Genomic DNA, 27,492 nt, shown 5'->3' on the forward strand with positions numbered 1-27,492 from the left:
GGTAATAGTGCTGCGCTACATGTTATCAGACAACAGTGTGTGAGAGAGGTTTTTGGAGTTTGTAGAGGTGAAGGACAAACAAAACTGGTGTTTGCCTCTCCAACACCATCAAACAAGTCCTAGCGCCACTGAACGTGAAGGAGAAGCTGGTTGCACAAACCTACGATGGGGCAGTGGTGATGAGTGGTAATGTACGTGGTGTCCAAACGCTACTTAAGGAGACTTACCCAAACACGCAGTTTGTGCACTGTTACGCACACCAACAGAATCGAACACTTCACCAACTCTGTGCAGGGAGAGTAAGCGTGCTTAGTGTTTTTTACAGACCTATCCTACTTTTTCACATTTTTCTCGGTCTCACCTAAAAGACTCTCAAAGGCCACCGGGTACACGATGGAACTTCTAAAGCAGAACCGTCAATGCTGTGTGGGAGGACCGTGAGGCACTGGCCCAGTGCATGGAGGCCATCCGCAGCGATCACCATCAGCGAGGACTATGGCCTGTCCATGAAACTCAAGGATCCCACATTTCTGCAACTGCTCAAGTTATTTTCTTTGGTCATGTCAGAGGTGGATGTTTTGTACAACATAATGTAGAAACGAACCATTGATGAAGCAGGAAATGCCGGAGCAATAGACAACTTCAAGGTGAACATTAAAAACATTTGCGAGCAAACTGATGCACTAGCCAGAGGACATGTTGGTGTCACTGAACCATGGCAGAGAAACCTTAACATTGCACCTGTGATGAAGGAGGCATGCGACACAATTGCTGCTCATGTGCAAGAAAGGTTTTCTGAAATGGACCACTTAATTGTTGCAAAGTTGTGGGACAGCACGTTTTCCCCCCAGTATGTACATTCCTTTCCGACCGCAGAACTCCAGTGTTCTACCAAGCTATAGCCCGTGGGAAACGGAGCTGTCCACTCTCTACCGACATGAAAACGGTGCTGTCCACTCTCTACCGGCATCCTGAGCTGCACACTGGAAAGACGTCACTTTCTTTATTGAAATCACTATGAGAACAACCTGCAAAAGGCTTTGTCTGAGACGGTCTCTTTTTTTCCCAAAATCCTCATCACCACCACCACTTCGATGACAACTGCCGAGTCAGAGAGAAACGTTTCCACCCTTAAAAACCTTCACACGCAACACCATGAGCCAGAAAAGGTTGAATGTATTGGCCATGCTGTCAATCCAGCATGACTTCATCCTGAGAATACCAGACAAAGTAATTGAGAAGTTTGCCCACAAGAAGGATTCGCCGTGCCGCCTTCCTGTTCAAGTGAGCACAACACAACAATGGTCCAAAATATGTAATGTATGTTGCTGCATAAGTAATATGCCAGGGAGATACGTATACTGTAGCTAAGAAAGTAACACTAAGTGTATGTTGTGTAGTAAGCTGTTAGTAGCATATGTGTCTCACCCTAAGAATTTGGTCCCTCAGAACATAGCCTACTGTTCTGACTACATGGTGCACATGTAGCCTATAGCCTGTTATAGAGAGATGGCATCATTGAATATTTTAAGAGCTTTCATTGTCTGCTTATGTGCCCCTGTTATTTATCCTACAGTTCTGACTTGGTGTATAGGGAGAATACTGTCAGAACGACCCTGTTCTGAATTCTGTCGCTGTCCATTTCAAAAGGGCTGAACAAATGAATAGACATATAGGCTATGTCTGTCTCAGCTCGCTCATGTCTTAATAGAAATTACAGCTTGCCTCTTATCCGCTCATCATTCCCTTATGCCATAGTTTGTACATCTCCTATGCATTTCATTGTTTTGCTTACTTTGTGTGTTATTATATATATATATATATATATATATATGTTGTTGGGTCTGTAACTATGTTTGCCAGTGACAGTCTCTTCCCATTCAAATATTTTTGTTCAAGAAAAAGTTCAGTAATAGACCCATATAATTCCGTTTATATTGCGAGGAATGTTTTGTTTGCGCAATGCGCTGTCTGTCCGTCGGTATATTGTCTATGAAAGTGGATCCTTGTGATTGAAATTCAATCAAGACCAAATCAAATATTTCATTTACAATTACACTGTAAGTGAGGGATGTTAGTGTAGTGTGTAAGTGTAAAGTCAAAAGATGCTACACTTAGATCTTATAATCATATCATATACCTAAATCAACTTCACTTAAAATCCTTTTAAGAAGTTTCCTCATAAATAAATATCCTCATAAATAAATAATTTGGGTAAAGACATTCTTATTCTTGGTGTAAATTTACACCCCGCCATGGCGGTGAAAGTGAGACAATGATGCAGAGGGAAGAGCATACTATGTAAAGAATAGGGGTGATAAATCTGTTTCCCTCTCCGTCACACTCTCTGACTCGCTGTGAGCCCAGAGAGTCGGAGCAACGAATGTCATTTGTTTAGATAAATAATGGATGTGTGGCATACTCACTCCCCAGCCATTGACCGCACCACAGTGGACTAGCATTAGCCTAGCGCTTGTTAACCTAAGGCTATAGGTTAGGTTAGGCTAGGCTAAGCTAGGGCTACTCTCCCCACACTATGCCCAGTATAATATTCTGGTATCATTTTCTGTAGCTATGTTAAGCTAACAAAATGTATTGTTCATTCAGACAAAGAGGATGAGAAAGGGAATCGAGATGCTAGCAGACATTAGCGCAGGGCTGCCTTTTGTTTGTCACTGTAATTTTCTGCACTCTCTTCATGTGTGTGCGTGCACGTGTGTGTGTGTGTGTGTGTGTGTGCACATGTTTGTGTTGATTGCAAAGGTGTGTAAGGCCCAGTATTTGTCTGTGAGGGTGTATTGTGTGTGTGCATCAATGACTAAAGTGTGTGTCTGCAACCGCGAGTGTCAACACAGGAATAAATACCATAAATACTTTGTGTCTTCTGAGAGCTACCGCAGGCCTCAGTGTGTGCACGTCTGTGCATGCGTTTGTGTGTGAACGTCTGTGTGTGCGTTTGTGTGTGAACGTCTGTGTGTGCGTTTGTGTGTGAACGTCTGTGTGCGCGTGCATCTGTGTGTGTGCTTCTTTATTTGTCTCCATATGCATGAGGCTGCCTTTGAGGAGAGACAGAGAGCTAGCGGGCCAGCAGATGATTCCTGTCGCAGTCTCTCCCCCATCCCCTTCATTCCCACAGCATTAAAGTCTCCTATGAGAGAGAAAGTCATCCCCCAGAACTTACACACAGGCACAGAGGAGACAAATGCAACCCATTGAGGCCCTGCTAAGAAACTGGAATCTACGTAATCCTATCTTTACTGTGACTACAGGAGATTCGTCACAAACATACAAACTGAGAAAACAGATGATCTGTGTACTCAAAACTGTGACTGTAGGAGGTTAGTTACAAAAAGGCTGTTTTGGTATGATATCTTGAGCTAAGAATGCTGCTAGTGTTTTGACAACTCTATGATGGTCGCGGAAGTAAGGAGCTTGACTTTGGGGTTATGTTTTTCTTCAAGTTCTTCAAGGGTTGTTCAGTGTTCTTAAAGACTTTGAAAGTGTTCTGTAATATTTTTTTTTTTTTCAAGAATTTTAAGTGTCCGTTGAGGATTTTTTTTGTATTCTTACAAGTGTTTTTTAAAAAGTTCTTTAAGCATTTTTTCATGTTCTTTAAGGGTTTTAAGTGTCCTTGTTTTTCAGTGTACTCGTGAGAAGACCGTGAGAAGACACCGAGGCTGCTTCTCCTCTAATGCCAGCGTGTGGTCTGCCTGGAATCTGAGAGGAATTCAACCTCTACTGGCTCACAGAATGTTTGCATGGGCAGAGATAAGGACATTCAGTGCATTCCTCTCAGACTGCAGGACGAGAGAGAGAGAGGGAGAGAAAGAAAGAGAAAGAAGATTAATGGGGGGGGTGCAAATCAGAGCCTACCAAGACACGATCCCTCACAATGAGTAATCGATAGCGTGCATACGCATGCTTGGATGGACCCAACCACACACAGCAAATCGCTATTTTCTTGATCCCAGCCTGAAGGCACAACATGTCTGCAAACTAGCGACGGAGCAACAACAACATCCTCGATTGCAATTTAACAGCACTTATTGTGCTTGTTAATTACTGTAATCCCCGGAAGACAAATATTTTTTATTTTTTTTAATGTCACATGAGATGAATACAACGGGTGTAGACTTTACCGTGAAACACTTGCTTCACGAGCCCTTCCCAACGATGCAGAGTTACAAAAAATATGAGAAAAATAAAAATAGTAACACAATCAAAAGCACACTCCTTTAATGATGCGCTTCCTTTGCAGTTAGCTTGACAGTGTCTTTATTGAAGTCTACACCTCTCAACAGAGGTCCTTGGGCAGAAACAAAATGTTTGAGTCTCCCGTTTTAGCACGTTGGAAGCCCAAGGTTAGCTAAAGGATAACTGCAATACTGAATGGACATAGAGTCTTCGTGAAGACTTTGAAGGGTTAGTAAGCTGTGTATGACACATTAAAGAGTCTGGACCATCTGTGTAGCAGATATAGACTCTAGCGTCCTGATGTGGTGGTGACACAGTGGGGTGCAATGTGAGCTTTCAGGCAAACATCTGCACATGCTTCCGCTAAGTATCAGCATGTGTGTTTGTGAATGGATCAACCAAGGAATGTTTATTGGTGGTCACTGGTCAGTGTCAGTCACCAAAGAAAAGTGTTAGCCATCTCTCATGCACAAACATTTAAGTGCACTGAGGACTTGACGATAAATGACAAATTCACAAAATAATTTTTAGTTTCTTCTGTGCTTTTTATCCCATTTCCAGTTTGACTTTCAGTGCAGTACAATCAGATAAAACTCTATAATTTAGCAATAATAATAATAATAATAATCTCTGTTTAAGCTCCCATGCAGTCTTTTAAATTATATTTTAAATTACATTTACATCATTTAGCAGACGCTCTTATCTAGAGCGACTTACAAATTGGTGCATTCAACTTATGATAGCCAGTGGGACAACCACCTTTTAATTAATTTTTTATGGGGGGTGGGGGAAGAAGGATTACTTTATACTATTCCAGGTATTCCTTAAAGAGGTAGGGTTTCAAGTGTCTCCGGAAGGTGGTCAGTGACTCCGCTGTCCTGGCGTCGTGGGGGAGCTTGTTCCACCATTGGGGTGCCAGAGCAGCGAATAGCTTTGACTGGGCTGAGCGGGAATTGTGCATCCGTAGAGGTAGGGGAGCTAGCAGGCCAGAGGTGGATGAACGTAGTGCCCTCGTTTGGGTGTAGGGTCTGATCAGAGCCTGAAGGTAAGGAGGTGCCGTTCCCCTCACAGCTCTGTAGGCAAGCACCATGGTCTTGTAGTAGATGCAAGCCTCAACTGGAAGCCAGTGGAGTGTGCGGAGGAGCAGGGTGACATGAGAGAACTTGGGAAGGTTGAACACCAGACGGGCTGCAGCGTTCTGGATAAGTTGTAGGGGTTTAATGGCACAGGCAGGGAGCCCAGCCAACAGCGAGTTGCAGTAATCCAGACGGGAGATGACAAGTCCCTGGATTAGGACCTGTGCCGCTTTCTGTGTAAGGTAGGGTCGTACTCTGCGAATGTTGTAGAGCATGAACCTGCAGGATCGGGTCACCGCTTTGATGTTAGCGGAGAAACGACAGGGGTGTTGTCCAGGGTCACGCCAAGGTTCTTTGCACTCTGGGAGGAGGACACAATGGAGTTGTCAACTGTGATGGCGAGATCATGGAGCGGGCAGTCCTTCCCCGGGAGGAAGAGCAGCTCTGTCTTGCCGAGGTTCAGCTTGAGGTGGTGATCCGACAGCCACACTGATATGTCTGCCAGACATGCAGAGATGCGATTCGCCACCTGGTTATCACTGTATGACTATTAAATCACTGTGTGTGTTTATTTCATGAAAATATATATATAATATATTTCTAATGTATTTCTCTGAGTCTCCTTTTGCCATTAAAATGCTCAGTTGAATCGTGTGGGCAGATAGGATCATCTAGACTCTAGAGCCTAACCCGCTTACCCCTTTAAAGTAGGATACATATGCAAATAAAACATGATTGGTCATTGGTCAGAATAATCAGATCGCAGGGTTTTTTCTGGATCAAAAATGGGCTTAGGTGGTGGGCATGGCAATGGGCACAGGATTTTAGAGAACATTTAAGAGACCCCATCTTGGTGGTGTAGAGACATTTTTTTATATATTTAAGACAATTCCCTGCAATTCTACACATTTTACAGAGAAAATGTTGCTGTTTTAAAGCTAATTTCCTGAAATTCTATGCATTTTGCCATGACTAATGCTGTATTATTTTGCTCAAACATAATAACAAAATCAATACTGCTAAATTCATTGTTTTGGGAATGTTCTATTCTCCCTGACTCTAGCTTTTATTGTGGTGATTGTTAGTTCTCAGATTATATTATACAAAATATATAGGTCAATTATCTTTTCTACATATTTTATATCTTGTTTTAGTAGTTTAAGTTTACACTGAAAGCATCTTAACAGCCCACTCTAGGATTTCAGTAGCAGAAACATCCCTGGATCAGATTGTGATGTCATGTCAAAACTCCAGGCTGAAATTACAGGCGTAAAACAAAAAACAAAAAAGCTCTTCCACTAAAAGGGCATAATCATTATTTTCACCTCATAGTGTGGTAATCACGTTTTTGACTTCACTGCCCCTTTAAGTATTTTGTATGTGTATTGGATTGAGAGCGATAGAGCTGAAATGTAGGAGAGAGAGAGTGCTGAAAGAGCAGTGGACCGGATTTGAACCCATGCTAACAGCGATACATCGTACATGTGCACCCTTTTAAACTTCAATGCCAATTTGATCATGAGATGTGGTTTACTAGATAGCCTAATTAACAGAACTTTGGAATTAGCACTAATTTCATTAACTGTGCCTTCCTTTTTCTGCCTCAGTGCTCCAAGTTCTCCCTCATATGAGAAAACATGAGTCAATGCCAGAATGGTATATTTAAAAAGGAAACACTAGTAATTCAATTCCCAAATGTAGTTATTTACTGTTTAACTACTGACACTTAATTACCATGTGGCTACAAAACAGTATCCTAGGTATTTATCTGGTTATGTTATAGTCCAAAAACACTGTAACCAGGAAGTATAACATAGGGGAGGGAAAACTGATCTCGTATCAGTTTTGAAGAGAGGAGGTAACTGGAGCATTTGCAGTGGTGGTAGTGTGTGTGTGTGTGTGTGTGTGTGCGCGTGTGTGTGCATTCGTGAGAGACTACAACATGTTGTAGTTTTCCAGTACAGGAGCAGCTAGGTAGGGCGGGAGGAGTTAAGAGGAAGCTTATCAGACATCTCATTCATTGGTCATGGATTGATGGAGCTGTATAAACTGTGCCACCTGGAGATGCATGACTCACTAGTACAGTATGGTTAACCCTTGGAGTGCCACAGTTTATGGGTAGGACAGAGAGTGCAGAAAGTTGTATAATAAAATCAAAAAGACTACTGTAGAAACTACGAGCATATAAAAGTTCAGAACTTTTGTGAAACATCACGACAGAAATATATGGACACACCAAGGGTTTTTCTTTATTATTACTGTTTTCTACATTGTAGAATAATAGTGAAGACATCAAAACTATGAAATAACACATATGGAATCATGTATTAACCAAAAAAGTGTTTAACAAATCAAAATATATTTTATATTTTTGATTCCTCAAAGTAGCCACCCTTTGCCTTGATGACAGCTTTGCATACTCTTGGCATTCTCTCAACCAGCTTCACCTGGAATGCTTTTCCAACAGTCTTGAAGGAGTTCCCACATATGCTGAGCACTTGTTGGCTGCTTTTCCTTCCCTCTGCGGTCCAACTCATCCCAAACCATCTCAATTGGGTTGAGGTCGGGTGATTGTGGAGGCCAGCTCATCTGATGCAGCACTCCATCACTCTCCTTCTTGGTCAAATAGCCCTTACACAGCCTGGAAGTGTTGGGTCATTGTCCTGTTGAAAAACTAATTATAGTCCCACTAAGCGCAAACCAGATGGGATGGCGTATCGCTGCAGAATGCTGCGGTAGCCATGCTAGTTAAGTGTGCCTAAATAAATTACTGACAGTGTCACCAGCAAAGCACCCACACACCTCCTCCTCCATGCTTCACGGTGGGAACCACAAATGCAGAGATCATTCGTTCACCTACTCTGCGTCTCACAAAAACACAGCGGTTGGAACCAAAAATCGCAAATTTGGACTCATCAGAACAAAGGACAGATTTTCACCGGTCTAATGTCCATTGCTCATGTTTCTTGGCCCAAGCAAGTCTATTCTTCTTATTGGTGTCCTTTAGTAGTGGTTTCTTTGTAGCAATTCGACCATGAAGGCCTGATTCACATATTCTCCTCTGAACAGTTGATGTTGAGATGTGTCGGTTACTTGAACTCTGTAAATCATTTATTTGGGTTGCAATCTGAGATGCAGTTAATTGCCGATTTCTGAGGCTGGTATCTCTAATGAACTTATCCTCTGCAGCAGAGGTAACTCTGGGTCTTCCTTTCCTGTGGCGGTCCTCATGAGAGCCAGTTTCATCATAGCGCTTGATGGTTATTGCGACTGCACTTGAAGAAACTTTCAAAGGTCTTGACATTTTCCGGATTGACTGACCTTCATGTCTTAAAGTAATGATGGACTGTCTTTTCTCTTTGATTATTTGAGCTGTTCTTGCCATAATATGGACTTGGTATTTTACCAAATAGGGCTATCTTCTGTATACCACCCCTACCTTGTCACAACACACCTGATTGGCTCAAACGCATTAAGAAGGAAATAAATTCCACAAATGACCTTTTAACAAGGCACACCTGTTAATTGAAATGCATTCCAGGTGACTACCTCATGAAGCTGGTTGAGAAAATGCCAAGAGTGTGCAAAGCTGTCATCAAGGCAAAGGGTGGCTACTTTGAAGAATCTCAAATATAAAATATATTTTAATTTGTTTAACACTTTTTTGGTTACTACATGATTCCATATGTGTTATTTCATAGTTTTGATGTCTTCACTATTATTCTACAATGTAGAAAATAGTAAAAATAAAGAAAAACCCTGGAATGAGTAGGTGTGTCCAAACTTTTGACTGGTACTGTATATAGGTTAAGAACTTTTGTGAAACAGCACAGTTGAAAAATATATGGCAAATAGAAATCAAAACTGGATGGTCTTCAGAGATAGATGGGAGGGGTTGAGGGTAGCTGAAGGATGGGACTAAAAACAAACAAAATATTACTATTGTAAAATATACCGTTTCCATAAAATGTATATAGTATCAGCTGGAAATAGAAGCCTAAGTGTTGTTATCCATTAGCTTACTCCAATTAGGGGAGGGGAAAATAATAAAATAAAACATATATTTTTTAAATACCCAAAAAATATAAGGGGGATTGGAAATGATGCAGACAATTACATTGATGGAAGCCACAATCTACAGTTGAAGTCGGAAGTTTACATACACTTAGGGACTAAAATTTAAAAGTTGTAGTCATTAAAACTCGTTTTTCAACCACTCCACACATTTCTTGTTAACAAACTATAGTTTTGGCAAGTCGGTTAGGACATCTACTTTGTGCATGACACAAGTAATTTTTCCAACAATTGTTTACAGACAGATTATTTCACTTATAATTCACTGTATCAAAATTCCAGTGGGTCAAAAGTTTACTTACACTAAATTGACTGTGCATTTAAACAGCTTGGAAAATTCCAGAAAATGATGTCATGGCTTTAGAAGCTTCTGATAGGCTAATTAACATAATTTGAGTCAATTGGAGGTGTACCTGTGGATGTATTTCAAGGCCTACCTTCAAACTCAGTGCCTCTTTGCTTGACATCATGGGAACCTCAGAAAAAAATAGTAGACCTCCACAAGTCTGGTTCATCCTTGGGAGCAATTTCCAAATGCCTGAAGGTACCGCGTTCATCTGTACAAACAATAGTATGCAAGTATAAACACCATGGGACCACGCAGCCGTCATACCGCTCAGGAAGGAGACACGTGCCGTCTCCTAGAGATTAATGTACTTTGGTGTGAAAAGTGCAAATCAATCCCAGAACAACAGCAAAGGACCTTGTGAAGATGCTGGAGGAAACAGGTACAAAAGTATCTATATCCACAGTAAAACGAGTCCTATATCGACATAACCTGAAAGGCCGCTCAGCAAGGAAGAAGCCACTGCTCCAAAACCGCCATAAAAAAGCCAGACTACAGTTTGCAACTGCACATGGGGACAAAGATCGTACTTTTTGGAGAAATGTCCTCTGGTCTGATGAAACAAAAATAGAACTGTTTGACCATAATGACCATCGTTATGTTTGGAGGAAAAAGGGGGTGCTTGCATGCCGAAGAACACCATCCCAACCGTGAAGCATGGGGGTGGCAGCATCATGCTGTGGGGGTGCTTTGCTGCAGGAGGGACTGGTGCACTTCACAAAATAGATGGCATCATGAGGAAGGAAAATTATGTGGATATATTGAAGCAACATCTCAAGACATCAGTCAGGAAGTAAAAGCTTGGTCGCAAATGGGTCTTCCAAATGGACAATGACCCCAAGCATACTTCCAAAAAGTTGTGGCAAAATGCCTTAAGGAAAACAAAGTCAAGGTATTGGAGTGGCCATCACAAAGCCCAGACCTCAATCTTATAGAAAATGTGTGGGCAGAACTGAAAAAGAGCGTGCGAGCAAGGAGGCCTACAAACCTGACTCAGTTACACCAGCTCTGTCAGGAGGAATGGGCCAAAATTCACCCAACTTATTGTGGGAAGCTTGTGGAAGGCTACCCGAAATGTTTGACCCAAGTTAAACAATTTAAAGGCAATGCTACCAAATACTAATTGAGTGTATGTAAACTCCTGACCCACTGGGAATGTGATGAAAGAATTAAAAGCTGAAATAAATCATTTTCTCTACTATTATTCTGACATTTCACATTCTTAAAATAAAGTGGTGATCCTAACTGACCTAAAACAGGGAATTTTTACTAGGATTAAATGTCAGGAATTGTGAAAAACTGAGTTTAAATGTATTTGGCTAAGGTGTATGTAAACTTCCGACTTCAACTGTATCTGCAATATTAAAGCTGATCTACCCCCTAAAAAAAAGAGTACTCTCAGAGTATGTTAAATGAAGAATATGGAATGTTTAAGTACTGCTCTAATGATTCAAACACACACCCCACACGACCTTGCGCGAGACAGTGGACACAACAGTGGGATCCATAGCCTTGGTGGTGAGAGAGACAGCTGATAGCATCAGTAATTACTGCCGCATCAGTGTGTGTGTGTGACTGTGTGTTGCTGCGTTGTAAGCCAGCACTGCTGAATCATGGCTCCTCAAACGGAGGGGCAGACAACAACCAACGTCTCCTGGACTGGAGTTGTCAGCCTCTCCTCTCCTGGCCAACTGAGGATTTCTCCGTCCCCATCCCCTCCCCCTACTGTTTATACAGCAGCTGCACATCAGTTCCTCTCCTCTCTTCACTAGGCTAGATTCACACTCCTTGATCTCTCTCTCTTTCTCTTGCACAGTCTGCAGTCTCTCACTTTCTCTCCCTCTCCTTCTCTAGTTCTTCCTCCCTTTCCCTGCATCACAATCTTGTCCTCCCTGCCAATTCCTCTACTTCCTCTCCACCCCTCCGGCTCTCTCTCCCATTCTCTCTCTCTCTCTCTTTTGCCTACCCTGCCAATTCCTCTCTAGACTTTTCTTCATCTCTCTCTTGCCCTCTCTCTCTCTCTTTCTCATTTGCTTTTGGGAAGAATCTGGTGCAAAGTGGGTCTTGGTTTCAAGGTTCAGACTTCTGACTAGATAAGAGCTATTGAAACTGCAGGAAGAGGCTTTGCAACTGATAATACTGCACATCAGCACTACAGCACTGAAACAACCGTGCGAGTGTGTCCGCCACTCTGTGGAGATGAGATCACAAGGCCACATGTCATTAAGGTCAGGGGAGCAGAGCAGCAGCGCAGACTGTGTTGATACCACAACAGCACGGAGACATAACAACAGGGACACAACAGGAGATAAGCCACATCCTGGATCGCGCTCCCCTGATCCAGACTAGTCATACACATAGGCTATGTAGGGAATGGGGTGCCATTTAGGACGCAGACATACACATAGTCATAAGGCAGGAAAGGCCAGTGACGGAAGCTAAGCAGGGTCGGGCTTGGTTAGTGCTTGGATGGGACACCACCTGGGGTGCCAAGTGCTGGAAGTTAAGGTCAATGACTAAACCTTACTGTAAGTCAGTCAGGAAGTACAGTGAGGGAAAAAAGTATTTGATCCCCTGCTGATTTTGTACGTTTGCCCACTGACAAAGCAATGATCAGTCTATAATTTTAATGGTAGGTTTATTTGAACAGTGAGAGACGGAATAACAACAAAAAAATCCAGAAAAACGCATGTCAAAAATGTTATAAATTGATTTGCATTTTAATGGAGGGGAATAAGTATTTGACCCCCTCTCAATCAGAAAGATTTCTGGCTCCCAGGTGTCTTTTATACAGGTAACGAGCTGAGATTAGGAGCACACTCTTAAAGGGAGTGCTCCTAATCTCAGTTTGTTACCTGTATAAAAGACACCTGTCCACAGAAGCAATCAATCAGATTCCAAACTCTCCACCATGGCCAAGACCAAAGAGCTCTCCAAGGATGTCAGGGACAAGATTGTAGACCTACACAAGGCTGGAATGGGCTACAAGTCCATCGCTAAGCAGTTTGGTGAGAAGGTGACAACAGTTGGTGCGATTATTCGCAAATGGAAGAAACACAAAATAACTGTCAATCTCCCTCGGCCTGGGGCTCCATGCAAGATCTCACCTTGTGGAGTTGCAATGATCATGAGAACGGTGAGGAATCAGACCAGAACTACACAGGAGGATCTTGTCAATGATCTCAAGGCAGCTGGGACCATTGTCACCAAGAAAACAATTGGTAACACACTACGCCGTGAAGGACTGAAATCCTGCAGCTTCCGCAAGGTCCCCCTGCTCAAGAAAGCACATATACATGCCCGTCTGAAGTTTGCCAATGAACATCTGAATGATTCAGATGAGAACTGGGTGAAAGTGTTGTGGTCAGATGAGACCAAAATGGAGCTCTTTGGCATCAACTCAACTCGCCGTGTTTGGAGGAGGAGGAATGCTGCCTATGACCCCAAGAACAGCATCCCCACCGTCAAACATGGAGGTGGAAACATTATGCTTTAGGGGTGTTTTTCTGCTAAGGGGACAGGACAACTTCACCGCATCAAAGGGACGATGGACGGGGCTATGTACCGTCAAATATTGGGTGAGAACCTCCTTCCCTCAGCCAGGGCATTGAAAATGGGTCGTGGATGGGTATTCCAGCATGACAATGACCCAAAACACATGGCCAAGGCAACAAAGGAGTGGCTCAAGAAGAAGCACATTAAGGTCCTGGAGTGGCCTAGCCAGTCTCCAGACCTTAATCCCATAGAAAATCTGTGGAGGGGAGCTGAAGGTTCGAGTTGCCAAACGTCAGCCTCGAAACCTTAATGACTTGGAGAAGATCTGCAAAGAGGAGTGGGACAAAATCCCTCCTGAGATGTGTGCAAACCTGGTGGCCAACTACAAGAAACGTCTGACCTCTGTGATTGCCAACAAGGGTTTTGCCACCAAGTACTAAGTCATGTTTTGCAGAGGGGTCAAATACTTATTTCCCTCATTAAAATGCAAATCAATTCATAACATTTTTGACATGCGTTTTTCTGGATTGTTTTGTTGTTATTCTGTCTCTCACTGTTCAAATAAACCTACCATTAAAATTATAGGCTGATCATTTCTTTGTCAGTGGGCAAACGTACAAAATCAGCAGGGGATCAAATACTTTTTTCCCTCACTGTATAAAACGGAACGTGTCACTTTTATATGTTTATGGGAAACTGTCTCAAACTGTCATAAAACAAAATAGATGTCAGGCTAGTAGAGTAGGTTAAAGGGGAATCCCATTGTCATTCTCTCTCTACAGGTTTAATGAAATGAGAGAGAGAGAGAGGGGGAGAGAGAGAGGGACAAAGGGACAACAGGGCTACTCTGCCATTGTGGATAAGGCAAACACGTGTGTGTGTGTGTGTGTGTGTGTGTGTGTGTGTGTGTGTGTGTGTGTCACGGTAACCAGAGAGAGCGTGCGAGAGCACGTGCGTTATATAACACAATCATTGTGTGCCTGCGTGAATGTATATTGAGAGTGTGTGATGTGTTGTGTGTGTCGAGAGAGGCAAGAAAAGGGTTGGTTCGCCGGCTGGAGGGAGTAGGGGGGGCCTCTTGACACAGGCGGACAGGGGTGAGAGGGTCAGAGAAAGGGGGCAGTGTGTGTGGGTGGGGGGTGTAATGTCGTGTTTCCTTCCCAGACTCCTTCCCCCACAGCTGGGGTCAGATGGGTCACCAGCGAGCCCCCCCCGTTCTAAAAGGAGCAGCAGTGCTGGAATCCCCTTCACCTCCCACACACACAGTGCATTCGGAAAGTATTCAGACCCCTTGACTTTTTCCACATTTTGTTACATTACAGCCTTATTCTAAAATGTATTAAATTGTGTTTTTTCTCATCAATCTACACACAATACGCCATAATGACAAAGCAAAAACTGTTTTTTAGAAATGTTAGCAAATTTATATAAAAAATAAATAAATAAAAAATAACTTTAACATAAGTATTCAGACCCTTTACTCAGTACTTTGTTGAAGCACCTTTGGCAGCGATTACAGCCTCGAATCTTCTTGGGTATGACGCTACAAGCTTGGCACACCTGTATTTGGGGAGTTTCTCTCATTCTTCTCTGCAGATCCTCTCAAGCTCTGTCAGGTTGGATGGAGAGCGTCACTGCACACCTATTTTCAGGTCTCTCCAGAGATGTTCGATCGGGTTCAAGTCCGGCTCTGGCTGGGCCACTCAAGGACATTCAGAGACTTGTCCCTAAGCCACTCCTGCGTTGTCTTGACTGTGTGCTTAGGGTCATTGTCCTGTTGGAAGGTGAACCTTTGCCCCAGTCTGAGGTCCTGACCACTTTGGAGCAGGTTTTCATCAAGGATCGCTCTGTCTCCGTCCCTCCTGCTGAAAAACATTCCCACAGCATGACGCTGCCACCACCATGCTTCACCATAGGGATGGTGCCAGGTTTCCTCCAGACGTGACACTTGGCATTCCGGCCAAAGAGTTCAATCTTGGTTTCATCAGACCAGGGAATCTTGTTTCTCATGGTCAGAGTCCTTTAGGTGCCTTTTCGAAAACTCCAAGCGGGCTGTTATGTACCTTTTCCTGAGAAGTGGCTTTCTTCTGGTCACAATACCATAAAGGCCTGATTGGTGGAGTGCTGCAGAGATTATTGTCCTTCTGGAAGGTTCTCCCATCTCCACAGAGGAACTCTGGAGGTAAGAGTGACCATCGGGTTCTTTGTCACCTCCCTGACGAAGGCCCTTCTCCCCCGATTCCTCAGTCAGGCCGAGCTGCCAGCTCTAGCAAGAGTCTTGGTGGTTCCAAACTTCTTCAATTTAAGAATGATGGAGGCCACTGTGTTCTTGGAGACCTTAAATGCTGCAGACAGTTTTTGGTACCCTTCCCCATATCTGTGCCTCGACACAATCCTGTCTCGGAGCTCTACGGTCAATTCCTTCGACCTCATGGCTTGGTTTTTGCTCTGACATGCACTGTCAACTGTGGGACCTTATATAGACATGTGTGTGCCTTTCCAAATCATGTCCAATCAATTGAATTTACCACAAGTGGATTCCAATCAAGTTGTAGAAACATCAAGGATGATCAATGGAAACAGTATACACCTGAGCTCAATTTCGAGTCTCATAGCAAAGGGTCTGAATACTTATGTAAATAAGGTGTCTGTTTAAAATTGTTTATACATTTGCAAAAATTTATAAAAACCTGTTTTCGCTTAGTCATTATGGGGTATTGTGTGTAGATTGATGAGGGAAAAAAATAATTTGATCCATTTTAGAATAAGTCAAAATTTGGAAAAAGGGAAGAGGTCGGAATACTTTCCGAATGCACTGTACACTCGCCAGTCAACCCATTAACGCCAGAAGCCCCCTCACTTGATTTCCTGCTCTCTTGCTCCCCATCCCACTCCACCACACACTCCCATAGAGTGGCATGTCTACCCCGGCACATTAAACCCAACACTCACAAGCTCTCAGACTGCCCCGGACACTACACTCAACAAGGGGTTACTGTAAGTGCCAGAGCGTGTATTACTGTATCTCCCATTATGTCTGGCGGTACTCAGAAAAAATCTGTTTTCATTCACATGGTACCGTTTAGTGCAAAGCAAAAAAAAAACACATACAGTTGAAGTCGTAAGTTTACATTTATTAGTCATTTAGCAGACGCTCTTATCCAGAGCGACTTACAGGAGCAATTAGTGTTAAGTGCCTTGCTCAAGGGCACATCGACAGATGTTTCACCTAGTCGGCTCAGGGATTAGAACCAGCGACCTTTCGGTTACTGGCACAACGCTCTTAACCACTACATACACTTAGCTTGGAGCCATTAAAACTCGTTTTTCAACCACTCCACAAATGTCTTGTTAACAAACTATAGTTTTGGCAAGTCGGTTAGGACATCTACTTTGTGAATTACACAAGTAATGTTTGTAACAATTGTTTACAGACAGATTATTTCACTTATAATTCACTGTATCACAATTCCAGAGGGTGACAAGTTTACATACACTAAGTTGACTGTGCCTTTAAACAGCTTGGAAAATTCCAGAAAATGATGTCATGGCTTTAGAAGCTTCTGATAGGCTAATTGACATCATTTGAGTTATTGGAGGTGTACCTGTGGATGTATTTCAAGGCCTACCTTCAAACTCAGTGTCTCTTTGCTTGACATCATGGGAAAATCAAAAGAAATCAGCCAAGACATCAGAAAGAAAATTGTAGACCTCCACAAGTCTGGTTCATCCAATTTCCAAACGCCTAAAGGTACCACGTTCATCTGTACAAACAATAATATGCAAGTATAAACACCATGGGACCATGCAGCCGTCATACCGCTCAGGAAGGAGACGCGTTCTGTCTCCTAGAGATGAACGTACTTTGGTGCGAAAAGTGCAAATCAATCCCAGAACAACAGCAAAGTACCTTGTGAAGATGCTGGAGGAAACAGGCACAAAAGTACCTATATCCACAGTAAAACGAGTCCTATATCGACATAACCTGAAAGTGTCACGTTCGTCGTGTAAAGGATTGGACCAAGGTGCAGCGTGGTATGAGTACATAATCGTTTATTCTAATAAACACAGACAAAATAACAAAATCCAACAGAATGTGAAGTTCAAGACCTGATCCTACATCAGATCTTAGAGCCAGACTATGCTAATGCTTTGTACACCTTTGACATCTGATGTTCTGTGGTCCAGGGGAAGAGTGGGATAGTAACTGACTTTGATTTGGGACTGAACTGTCCCTTTAAGAGATCCAATGTCAGGCCGAGTGTGGTATCGGCTGTTCTAAGATCAGTTTGTCTGAAGTGCTGACTGATGAGGGGTTCAGTTTGTATCATGGAACAGGCTGATCTGAGGTCAGGCCTAGTGTGTGTGCTAGCGTGTCTGTCTCTGGCTGACGCACGGCGAGCTGGAGAGGGTGGGGGGGGCATCCGGTTTCAGTCCTGCCTAGGGAACACCTCACTGTGTGGTGTGTGTGTGTGTGATGCAGAAAGGCCTTATAAGGCATGGAGCGGGAGAGGGACCAGGGAGAGAGCCCCACACACTACAGCCAGACTGCCTGCTCTAGAGCTAGTCTCTCCTCCCTCTCTTTTCCTTCTACTTTCTCTCCCCTCACTCTGTCTATCATTCAGTCTCATCTCTTCCTCTCACCCCACTCACTTACATTTACATTTTTGTCATTTAGCAGACGCTCTTATCCAGAGCGACTTACAGTTAGTGAGTGCATACATTTTTATAATTTTTTTTATACTGGAATCGAACCCACAACCCTGCCGTTGCAAATGCCATGCTCTACCAACTGAGCTACATCCCTACATCCCACTTCCTACCCTATCTGTGTGATCTCTTTTTCGCTCTCTACTCCTGCTCTGATTTTACACAGAGTTAAAAATAATAATTTCTATGTCTCTGTTCTCTCTCCTCTTCTTTTATTTCTTCGGTTGTGAGGAAAGTTTCTTCCTTGTGCTTTGCCTTTAAGTGTTTCAGCTTTATCCTCAGTATTTTTCATTTTAAGCGTGTATTATATTGTATCATCAGAGAGGCAGACAGTTTGTGATGCTACAGCTCAAATGATCAAATCAATTAATCTCCTTCTAGCTTTCATTCTCCCCGACTCACTCTCTTCCCTCTCTCTCGACATCTATCAGACTGCTTTACTCCTTACATCCCATACCCCCTCCCCCACTTCCACTTCTCTCTTCCTTCTCTTCCCTCCATCAATCCATCTATACTTCTATCATTAGCCTAGACTTTTTCCACATTTTGTTACGTTAAAGTCTTATTCTAAAATGGATTAAATTATATCTTTTCCCCATCAATCTACACACAATACCCCATAATGACAAAGCGAAAACAGGTTTTTAGAAATGTTTGCAAATGTATTAAAAATAAAAAACTGAAATACCTTATTTACATAAGTATTCAGACCCATTCTTAAATGGAAGAAGTTTGGAACCACCAAGACTCTTCCTAGAGCTGGCCGCCCGGCCAAACTGAGCAATCAGGGAGTAGGGCCTTGGTCAGGGAGGTGACAAAGAACCCGATGGTCACTCTGAAGGAGCTCCAGAGTTCCTCTGTGGAGATGGGAGAACCTTCCAGAAGGACAACCATCTCTGCAGCACTCCACCAATCAGGCCTTTATGGTAGAGTGGCCAGATGGAAGCCACTCCTCAGTAAAAATACACATGACAGCTCACTTGAAGTTTGCCAAAAAGCAATCTAAAAGGACTCTCAGACCATGAAAAACATGATTCTCTGGTCTGATGAAACCAAGATTGAACTATTTGGCCTGAATGCCAAGCGTCACGTCTGGAGAAAACCTGGCACCATCCCTATGGTGAAGCATGGTGGTGGCAGCATCATACTGTGGGGATGGGAGACTAGTCAGGATCGAGGGAAAGATGAACGGAGCAAAGTACAGAGAGATCCTTGATGAAAACCTGTTCCAGAGTGCTCAGGACGTCAGACTGGGGCGAAGGTTCACCTTCCAACAGGACAACGACCCTAAGCACACAGTCAAGACAACGCAGTAGTGGCTTCGGGACAAGTCTCTGAATGTCCTTGAGTGGCCCAGCCGAGCACGGACTTGAAACCGATCAAACATCTCTGGAGAGACCTGAAAATAGGTGTGCAGCGACGCTTCCCATCCAACCTGACAGAGCTTGAGAGAATCTGCAGAGAAGAATGGGAGAAACTCCCCAAATACAGGTGTGCCAAGCTTGTAGCATCCTACCCAAGAAGACTCAAGGCTGTAATTCGTTGCCAAAGGTGCTTCAACAAAGTACTGAGTAAAGGGTCTGAATACTTATGTAAATATTATATTTCCGTTTTTTATTTTTAATACATTTGGAGAAAGAAAATCTAAAAACCTGTTTTTGCTTTGTCATTATGGGATATTGTGTGTAGATTGATGAGGAAAAATCTATTTTAGAATAAGGCTGTAAACTTAACAAAATGTGGAAAAGGTCAAGGGGTCTGAATACTTTCCGAATGCACTGTACCTCTCCTTGCATCCCTCCACTTCCCCCTTCCTTCTCCATTCCTCTCTTCCCTCACTCTCTACGCCTCGCTCTACTCCTGTTCTCTGCACATGGCCTCACTTCAAGGTTGAGTAATGGGACGGACCGAGTGGTGCTCTCCACAGCTCCTGGGATTTATTAGGAAAACACAACTCCTCTCGACTCCGGGCGCGTCACACACACTTTCCGCAGACAGACACATTAGAGTCGAGAAGTTTCAGAGTGCCGCGCACCGTAAAAACTAAATGGCTCCTTTGTTGCTGAGAAAATAAAATAGGCCAAATATCCCGCTACACTCAAGTCTTCGTGGATTTGCCATGCATAAAAAAGTTGTAACTCAGTAATAAGAAATTATGCTTTCCCCGTTCTTATAGGGAAAGAACCATGACTTCCTCTCTCTCTTTGGTCGTGACGTTAGCGCAAGGTAAAGGTGTCTTTTCCATTCCATGTTAAAACAACAACAATGCTTTTGTTTGCATTTCTGCAGAGCGCTGCTGAGGGCACCAAGTTAATGCACCACATCAGTAGACGAACCAGAGAAGCAGGGGATGAGCAGAGGGAGGGAAGGAGGGAGTGGAAAGAGGGAGAGATGGTTCAGTGCCAGCACAGGAAGTCCTGACTGGGCAACAGCCATTTCCTGTGTACTGTGCTGCATGTAAGAAGGGCTCGAAGTAGAAGTTGTGCCTAAGTATAGATCTAGGATCAGCTTTCCCAATCCCATCCCTAACCATATCCATCAGGAAGTAAAAGAGGAAACTGACTTTGGATCAGTGCTTAGGGGCAACTTCATTAATCGACCATAAGGGAGCCTTGAGGTAGAAACTACCTTTAACCACAGATCTAGGATCAGATTACCCAACCCCCAATCCTAACCCTAACCATTAGACGGATGCCAAAATATCTCATCTTGTGTAAGTGGTTAGCAACTTCGGGGCAACAAATTATACACCACATGGGGAGGTTTGTGTGATTGCGATGCACCCTACCTTGATGTCAAAGTTGCAGTCGAAGCGCTTGATGAGCACGATGAAGGCACCAGTGAGGTTGTCCCGAATAGGGGGCGGGTCGATGGGCTCGCAGGCATTTTCGGGCCGTGCACCAATCAGAAAGCCCTGTGGGTGTGACATCACAGTACAGTTAGAGCATCAGTTATGTGACTATCACTCAATAGAACATGGTCAATTTCACGAAAGGCCCACAAAAAAGGTCAAGAAAACAAAACGTGTGGGAGTAGGAGCAAATTCTGTCATTGACATTAAAGTAGAATCATCACCACAAACAGAGGAAATGTGGTGGTGTGCGTATTCATATTTGCTCTCCTCAACAGAAACTGGAATCTAAATAAAAATTCACTGGAAGGTCAAACATCTAAAATGTAATCCATTGGAATCTAGAGAGAAATGGTGAGTCTGCAGTCTGGTGAGACACTGAACAAAGAGAACAGAAATAAGAATTTAGAAATAGGCTAAACAATTCAAAATGGCTACAGCTACAGCAATAACTTTACTCAAAATTACTTTTGACCAGGGCCAATAGGGTCAAAAGTAGTGAACGAGATAGGGAGCCATTTGGGACTTAGCTAAGACTGATCAAATCCACGGTAAAATCCACAGATGAAACAAACCCAAACAAGAGATCATATCTTGGCAGTGAATTATTCTGGTTGACCCAGATGTCCTGTGCTGCAGGACGAGAGAGAGAGAGAGAAAGAGCAAAAGGGAAAGACAGAGAGGGATGGCAAACTCTGTTTGAGATGGTTAACCATATTGGCACGTAAAGTACTTGTGTTAGCACTGATATTATGTTGAAAATAGCATTCTAACATAGAGAGTGGAGTCCACACAGAGCACTGTATTAATGAAACCCAGCAGGTCCTGCAGCTCTGGGAGTCTGGGACCCGCCTCGGGCATGACTCGGCCTGTCAGAACACAGCCAGAGGGGCAGGCCCAAGGCCCAAGCCAATCACCCACAGGCCAGCTGAGAATGACAAAGATACTGTCCAATCACAAGCATACTTCCTGAATTTGATGGCCTGATGCTGTCCAATGACAAATTCTGTTCAAGTGTTTCCATGCAGAGAGGTGTCCAGGGGTGTCTTCAGTGAGTGAAACGTTCATAACATTGCAGACAGAAATGTAATAAATAGAGCTGACAGAATTAATTAGCTCCACATTAAACGATAACAGTGTTATGTGGAAATATGTTGATTTTGTCATATTTTTCACGTTTCCTTGTACTATTAAATCCAGTGTAATGCCTTTTCATATCCTATCAGGTGCAGATGGTAGTCAGATTGTAGTCGGGGGTGGCAGGCTAGTCAGAGATAGAGATGAGGCCTACGTCCCAAATGGCACCATATTCCCTATATAGTTCACTACTTTTGACCAGAGCCCTTTGGGGCCTGGTCAAAAGTAGTGCACCATGTAGGCAATCGGGTGCCATTCAGGCAAACGAGGTGTAAATTGCTGTGGGAATCGGTGGGGGTGGGCCCGTGACTCTGCAGCTACAGTCAGCTGTGAAAGTGATGAGTTCATTTTAGTGGAGGAGCTAGAGTTCGCTCTCTGGAGCAGTGCCAATGCCGAGTGCTTCCCGGATCGTCAGTCCTTTTTGTGGGTGTGTGTGAACACAGTGCACGTGCACACGCACACACTGCTGAGACTGGTAGGTGTCCCTCAAGAGGAGGAACATTAGAAAGACCAGTGTCTGTGTGTGTGTGTGTGTGTGTGTGTGTCTAAATGGCAGCTACACACCTCTTGCAAGCTGCCATTCTCTCCAAATAACAAGAATGGAAAATGAAACAGTCAAATGTATAAAACATACCATCACTTTTCAATAGGATGGATAGAAACTCCAAAAGCTTTTGTTGTTACATTCTTGATTTGATACAAAGAGATAGTGAAGAACTGGCACTGGAAGCTGTTTATTTGGACTAGAAATCTCCCTGGATACCTTCCGCACGGGGGGCAGTATGAAAAATGTATGCACTCACTAATTGTAAGTCGCTCTGGATAAGAGCGTCTGCTAAATGACTAAAATGTAAATTAGATCACTAAAAAATACAACTTTAAAAAAAAATGTCTATGACAACACCACTGTCCCACATTTTCACCTGGCTCAAAATAAGCTACAATAGCTCCCCCTTTTGGCAATGGACCCACAAAGAAACCCACAAGGAAATCCCTAACCACAACTGTACAGAGCATAGTATAATTGAGGAAAAATCCAATAAAAAACACATGCCCATTTTCAAGTTCAACAACAAATTGTTAGTTCCAGATTTTGAATCCGTGGCCAATGTTGGTGAATCATTCCCTAAGCATATAGGCCTAGAAGAGGAACCATTTCAATTCCGTAGGTGGGTTTCCTCTTTTCCTTTAGCATAGTGACTCAGTGCTCAGTGACTTTCCACTCTAGAGGAGAGTGTGACTGGGTGACTGGATCATGCCACCTATTAAGCCTTTACCCCTCTCCTCCACCACCACCAACACATCCTCCCCTCCTCCTCCTGCTCCAGGGGTACTGTAGTATGGCTGCCCTCTGCTACAACCTCTCCAACCCTGTGTGTCTTTCGAAGGGTTTGGGATACAGCAGAATACTAATATCTGTTGGCCATTGATGAACATTGGACAATAAAGTAATCTTCCTCCTGCACTGTGGGATTGCACAGTGGTTGTGAAACCTAATCAGACTTTGATTCAAATACTATTTGAAATATTTCAAATACGTTGAGTGTTTGCTCTAGCCTGCCTGGAGTGCACGATTGGGACTATTACAATGTTGGGACTATTCTATTGTTCCATTAAACAAGGCAAGCTTAATCGAGCACAGATTAAGATTTCAAATAGCCTAGTATTTTAACACAGATCTGTACCTAATCCAAGTAGGAAAATGTCACTAACACAGAGTATAACACAGATTTGCCCTGGTAACGACAGAGGAAAACACAGGAATATTTAATTTGCCTCAAAAAGTCAGAATAGTAGAGTAGGTTTCATAGATACACTATACACACAGGTGGAGCAGCTCAGCTGTTTCAACTGTATTGAAAAGTGTCGAAGCCCCTTCAATCCCATGATGTCACGTTACAATGAAACTACCAAGAACATAACAACTAAGCACAACACACAACAATAATCTCACAAGTAAGGTTCATTTTAGACAGCACAAAAATGGGAACTAGGCTAGTAGAGCAAAACATATCTCATCTAGGAAATCAAGTAGTCTCGGCACCCAGAACCAAATCAGATACCATAAATTGAAACTAGTTCAGTGGCGTTTGCGCTCTCCCTTCCTGTAGTGGAGAAGTGAGAAAGCTGAAAACAATGGTTCATGTGACTCGTGACGTACACTACATCACCAAAAGTACGCGGACACCTGTTCGTTGACATCTCATTCCAGAATCATGGGCATTAATATGGAGTTGGTACCGCCTTTGCTGCTATAACAGCCTCCACTCTTCTGGGAAGGCTTTCCACTAGATGTTGGAACATTGCTGCAGGGACTTCAGCCACAAGAGCATTAGTGAGTTCGGGCACTGGTGTTGGGCAATTAGGTCTGGCTCGCAGTCGGCGTTCTAATTCATCCCGAAGGTGTTCAATGGGGTTGAGGTCAGGGCTCTGTGCAGGCCAGTCAAGTTCTTCCACACCGATCTTGACAAACCATTTCTGTATGGACCTCGCTTTGTACACAAGGGCATTGTCATGCTGAAACAGTAAAGGGCCTTCCCCAAACTGTTGCCACAAAGTTAGAAGAACAGAATTGCCTAGAATGTCATTGTATGCTGTACCATTAAGATTTCCCTTCACTGGAACTAAGGGGCCTAGCCCGAAACATGAAAAACAGCCCCAGACCATTATTCCTCCTCCACCAAACTTTATAGTTGGCACTATGCATTGGGGCAGGTAGTGTTCTCGTGGCATTCGCCAAACCCAGATTCGTCCATCGGACTGCCAGATGGTGAAGAGTGATTCATCACTCCAGAGAACGCGTTTCCACTGCTCTAGAGTCCAATGGTGGCGAGCTTTACACCTTTCCAGCCGACAATTGGCATTGCGCATGTTGATCTTAGGCTTGCTCGTCCATTAAGCTCCCGATGAACAGCTCTTGCGCTGATGTTGCTTCCAGAGGCAGTTTGGAACACTGAAGTAAGTGTTGCAACCGGGGACAGATGATTTTTACGCGCTTCAGCACTCGGCGGTGCCGTTCTGTGAGCTTGTGTGGCCTACCACTTGGCGGCTGAGCCGTTGTTGCTCCTAGACGTTTCCACTTCACAATAACAGCACTTACAGTTGACCCGGGCAGCTCTAGCAGGGCAGACATTTGACAAAATGACTTGTTGGAAAGGTGGTATCCTATGACGGTGCCATGTTGAAAGTCACTGAGCTCTTCAATAAGGCCATTCTACTGCCAATGTGTCTATGGAGATTGCATGGCTGTGTGCTCGATTTTATACACCTGTCAGCAACTGGTGTGGCAGAAATAGCCAAATTAACTAATTTGAAGGGGTGTCCACATACTTTTGTATATATAGTGTATCTGGATGCAGGCCTCGCTCTGTTCTGCTGTGAGGAAATGGCTGTTTCAGAAATCCGCAAATTGTGGACAATACGCTGTTTTATTGAAAGCGTACGACCAAATAAAAAATTAATATCGGTTTTGAGTCAGGAAATGTGTACTTTTCCACCTAAAAACATTTGCGATTATTTTATGTGGCCGACTGACACAAGAGTGAAGATGGGTAACAACTGTGCATGTGCGCTCGTTGGGGAATCCCTGCTACATAAAAGGACATGTCACGGGAGACTAGGAATCAAGTGGAGAATTGTACAGCCCAAAACTGAAACTTGGTTGTAATATTTGATACAGGGTAAAAACAGAACAAATAAAGTGTTTTTTTCTGGGGCCCTGTCCCAAATGGCAACCTATTCTCCTATGTAGTGCACTACTTTAGACCAGAACCTTATGGGCCCTGGTCAAAAGTAGTGCACTATATAGAGAATAGGGTGCCATATGGGACGCATCCTGGGAGTGCCAGCACCAGGGCTCTAACACAGTGGCATAGATAGCGGTTACTGGGCCGTGCTGAAATGAAAGTCAGGCTCCTGGCCAGAATCTGAGTGCATGGGGTTCAGTCTCTAAGTAGGCTACCAAAACATTTCCTTTTGCAAACGCAAGCACCGGCTCGGACAAAAACAACCAGGGATGAAAATACCCACACACTGACCAAAGCACAGGTAATGTTACAGGAATGTAGAACTTTTCACCATGGATTGATTGTATAGATCTTGGAGGTAGATCTGTGGACAGGAAATCTGTCAGCATGATCTTGCTCAAACCAACTCAGAATTATTCAAAACGACTTTGTGTATAAGTTATTTGATGAGTTTTCAGAAAAGCAGACCACCTAAAATAGTCAGGATCAATGGGCATTAGTTCACTATTAAAGAGATCTGTCTTTATGTTCTGGATGACTATGAGAAAAGAGGTCCCCATAACATTTTGTTTATACATCTTGTTGAGACCATCGCTGACTGTAGGGGGTGTCCCTAGCATTGCCAAAAGACAAAGAGCTGTGAATGGATCAGTGGTTCACCAATCAGGGCCTTGATGGACCACATGCCCTAGGTAGAACATTTCATTTTTGTAAAAAAATAAATAATTGAGGGGCCGTTTATTTCAGACCATCAGGTGACGGGAACTAGACAAACCAGGAACTAGACAAAACCTCCAGGGGACCATGACACAATGTCCTGACAACCATTTTGTGACGTTCTAACGACTCATTATTGTTTGCAGGGAAGCCTGTCTACACTATAAAACCTCTGACATGGAATAAGTGAGCATGAGTTTAGATCCACTGGTCAACACCACACCACTAACATAGAATGACAGCAGAGTAGGAACACCCACCCTTCCTGGAGAGACCAGTGTGTGTGCGTGTGTATGTCCAGTCACTTTTGACAGCTGCTGGAGACAACTGTTGTCCGGGGAACACACAGAGATTCAGTCAGTCCGTCTAGGTCCGGCCTAGCTCCCAGTCTTTGTCAAGACCTCATCCTCAGCTCCCTCCATGTTTCGCACGGGAAAGACGTGTACATCGCCACAGCCCCATTCCAAAGACGCAGGCTGAATCCAGCTACCGCCCTCCACCTTCAGGTGCCTGGGGGTGCCTGTGTATGCGGCCGCAGTGCCTACTACTACGATTTTGAAGTCAACAACCTTCCGTCCCTGTTCTGGATCGAGCGGGGCTTCTCCATCTGTCAGAGGCCTGCACCAGGCGCAACGGGCTCAAGTTATCCTGCCTCTCGCCCGTCCATTAAGGGTTCTCAGAATCCTGTGAAATGTGGGAGTGGGCGGATTTCCTCGTCCTTCTCGCCAGCCGTGATTTTGGGCAGCTCCACGGTAAGAAATGTGACCGTTCCTGGTGCAAAAACAATGTCCTATCCCAGAGCTCGAGTAAATGACATTAATAAGCTGCTCCTGAATGTACTAAGTCAGGACATAGAAATCGATTCTATCATAGTCCATGTGGGTTTTAATGACATTATGAAGGGCAGCTCTGAACAGTTTAAACTGGATTTTAAAGATTGACGCTCTGCTAGACACTAACAAAAAAACCATCATATATGGCCCTGTGCCCTCTCTGAATCGTGGCATTGAACGCTTTAGCAGGATTCTTGCTCTTCACAACTGGCTACGTGATTATTGCAGCTCAATGGGTGTAACTTTTGTTGACAATTTCGATACCTTTTGGAAACAAAACACGTTTTATAAGGAGGATGGGATCCACCCAAAT

The 27,492-nt window shown here is 43.7% G+C and overlaps 1 protein-coding gene across 1 annotated transcript in view; it reads right to left on the reverse strand.

Annotated features, from left to right (window-relative positions):
* Positions 1–27,492, reverse strand: part of LOC121533772 (E3 ubiquitin-protein ligase RNF13) — an 81,923-nt gene that overhangs the window by 25,024 nt on the left and 29,407 nt on the right. Inside the window, exon 4 of the mRNA XM_041840006.1 lies at positions 20,684–20,809. Coding sequence (XP_041695940.1) covers positions 20,684–20,809 — 126 coding nt within the window. The remainder of the gene's footprint in view (positions 1–20,683; positions 20,810–27,492) is intronic.

The sequence above is a fragment of the Coregonus clupeaformis genome, chromosome 20, assembly GCF_020615455.1.
Source record: "Coregonus clupeaformis isolate EN_2021a chromosome 20, ASM2061545v1, whole genome shotgun sequence".
NCBI lineage: Eukaryota > Metazoa > Chordata > Actinopteri > Salmoniformes > Salmonidae > Coregonus > Coregonus clupeaformis.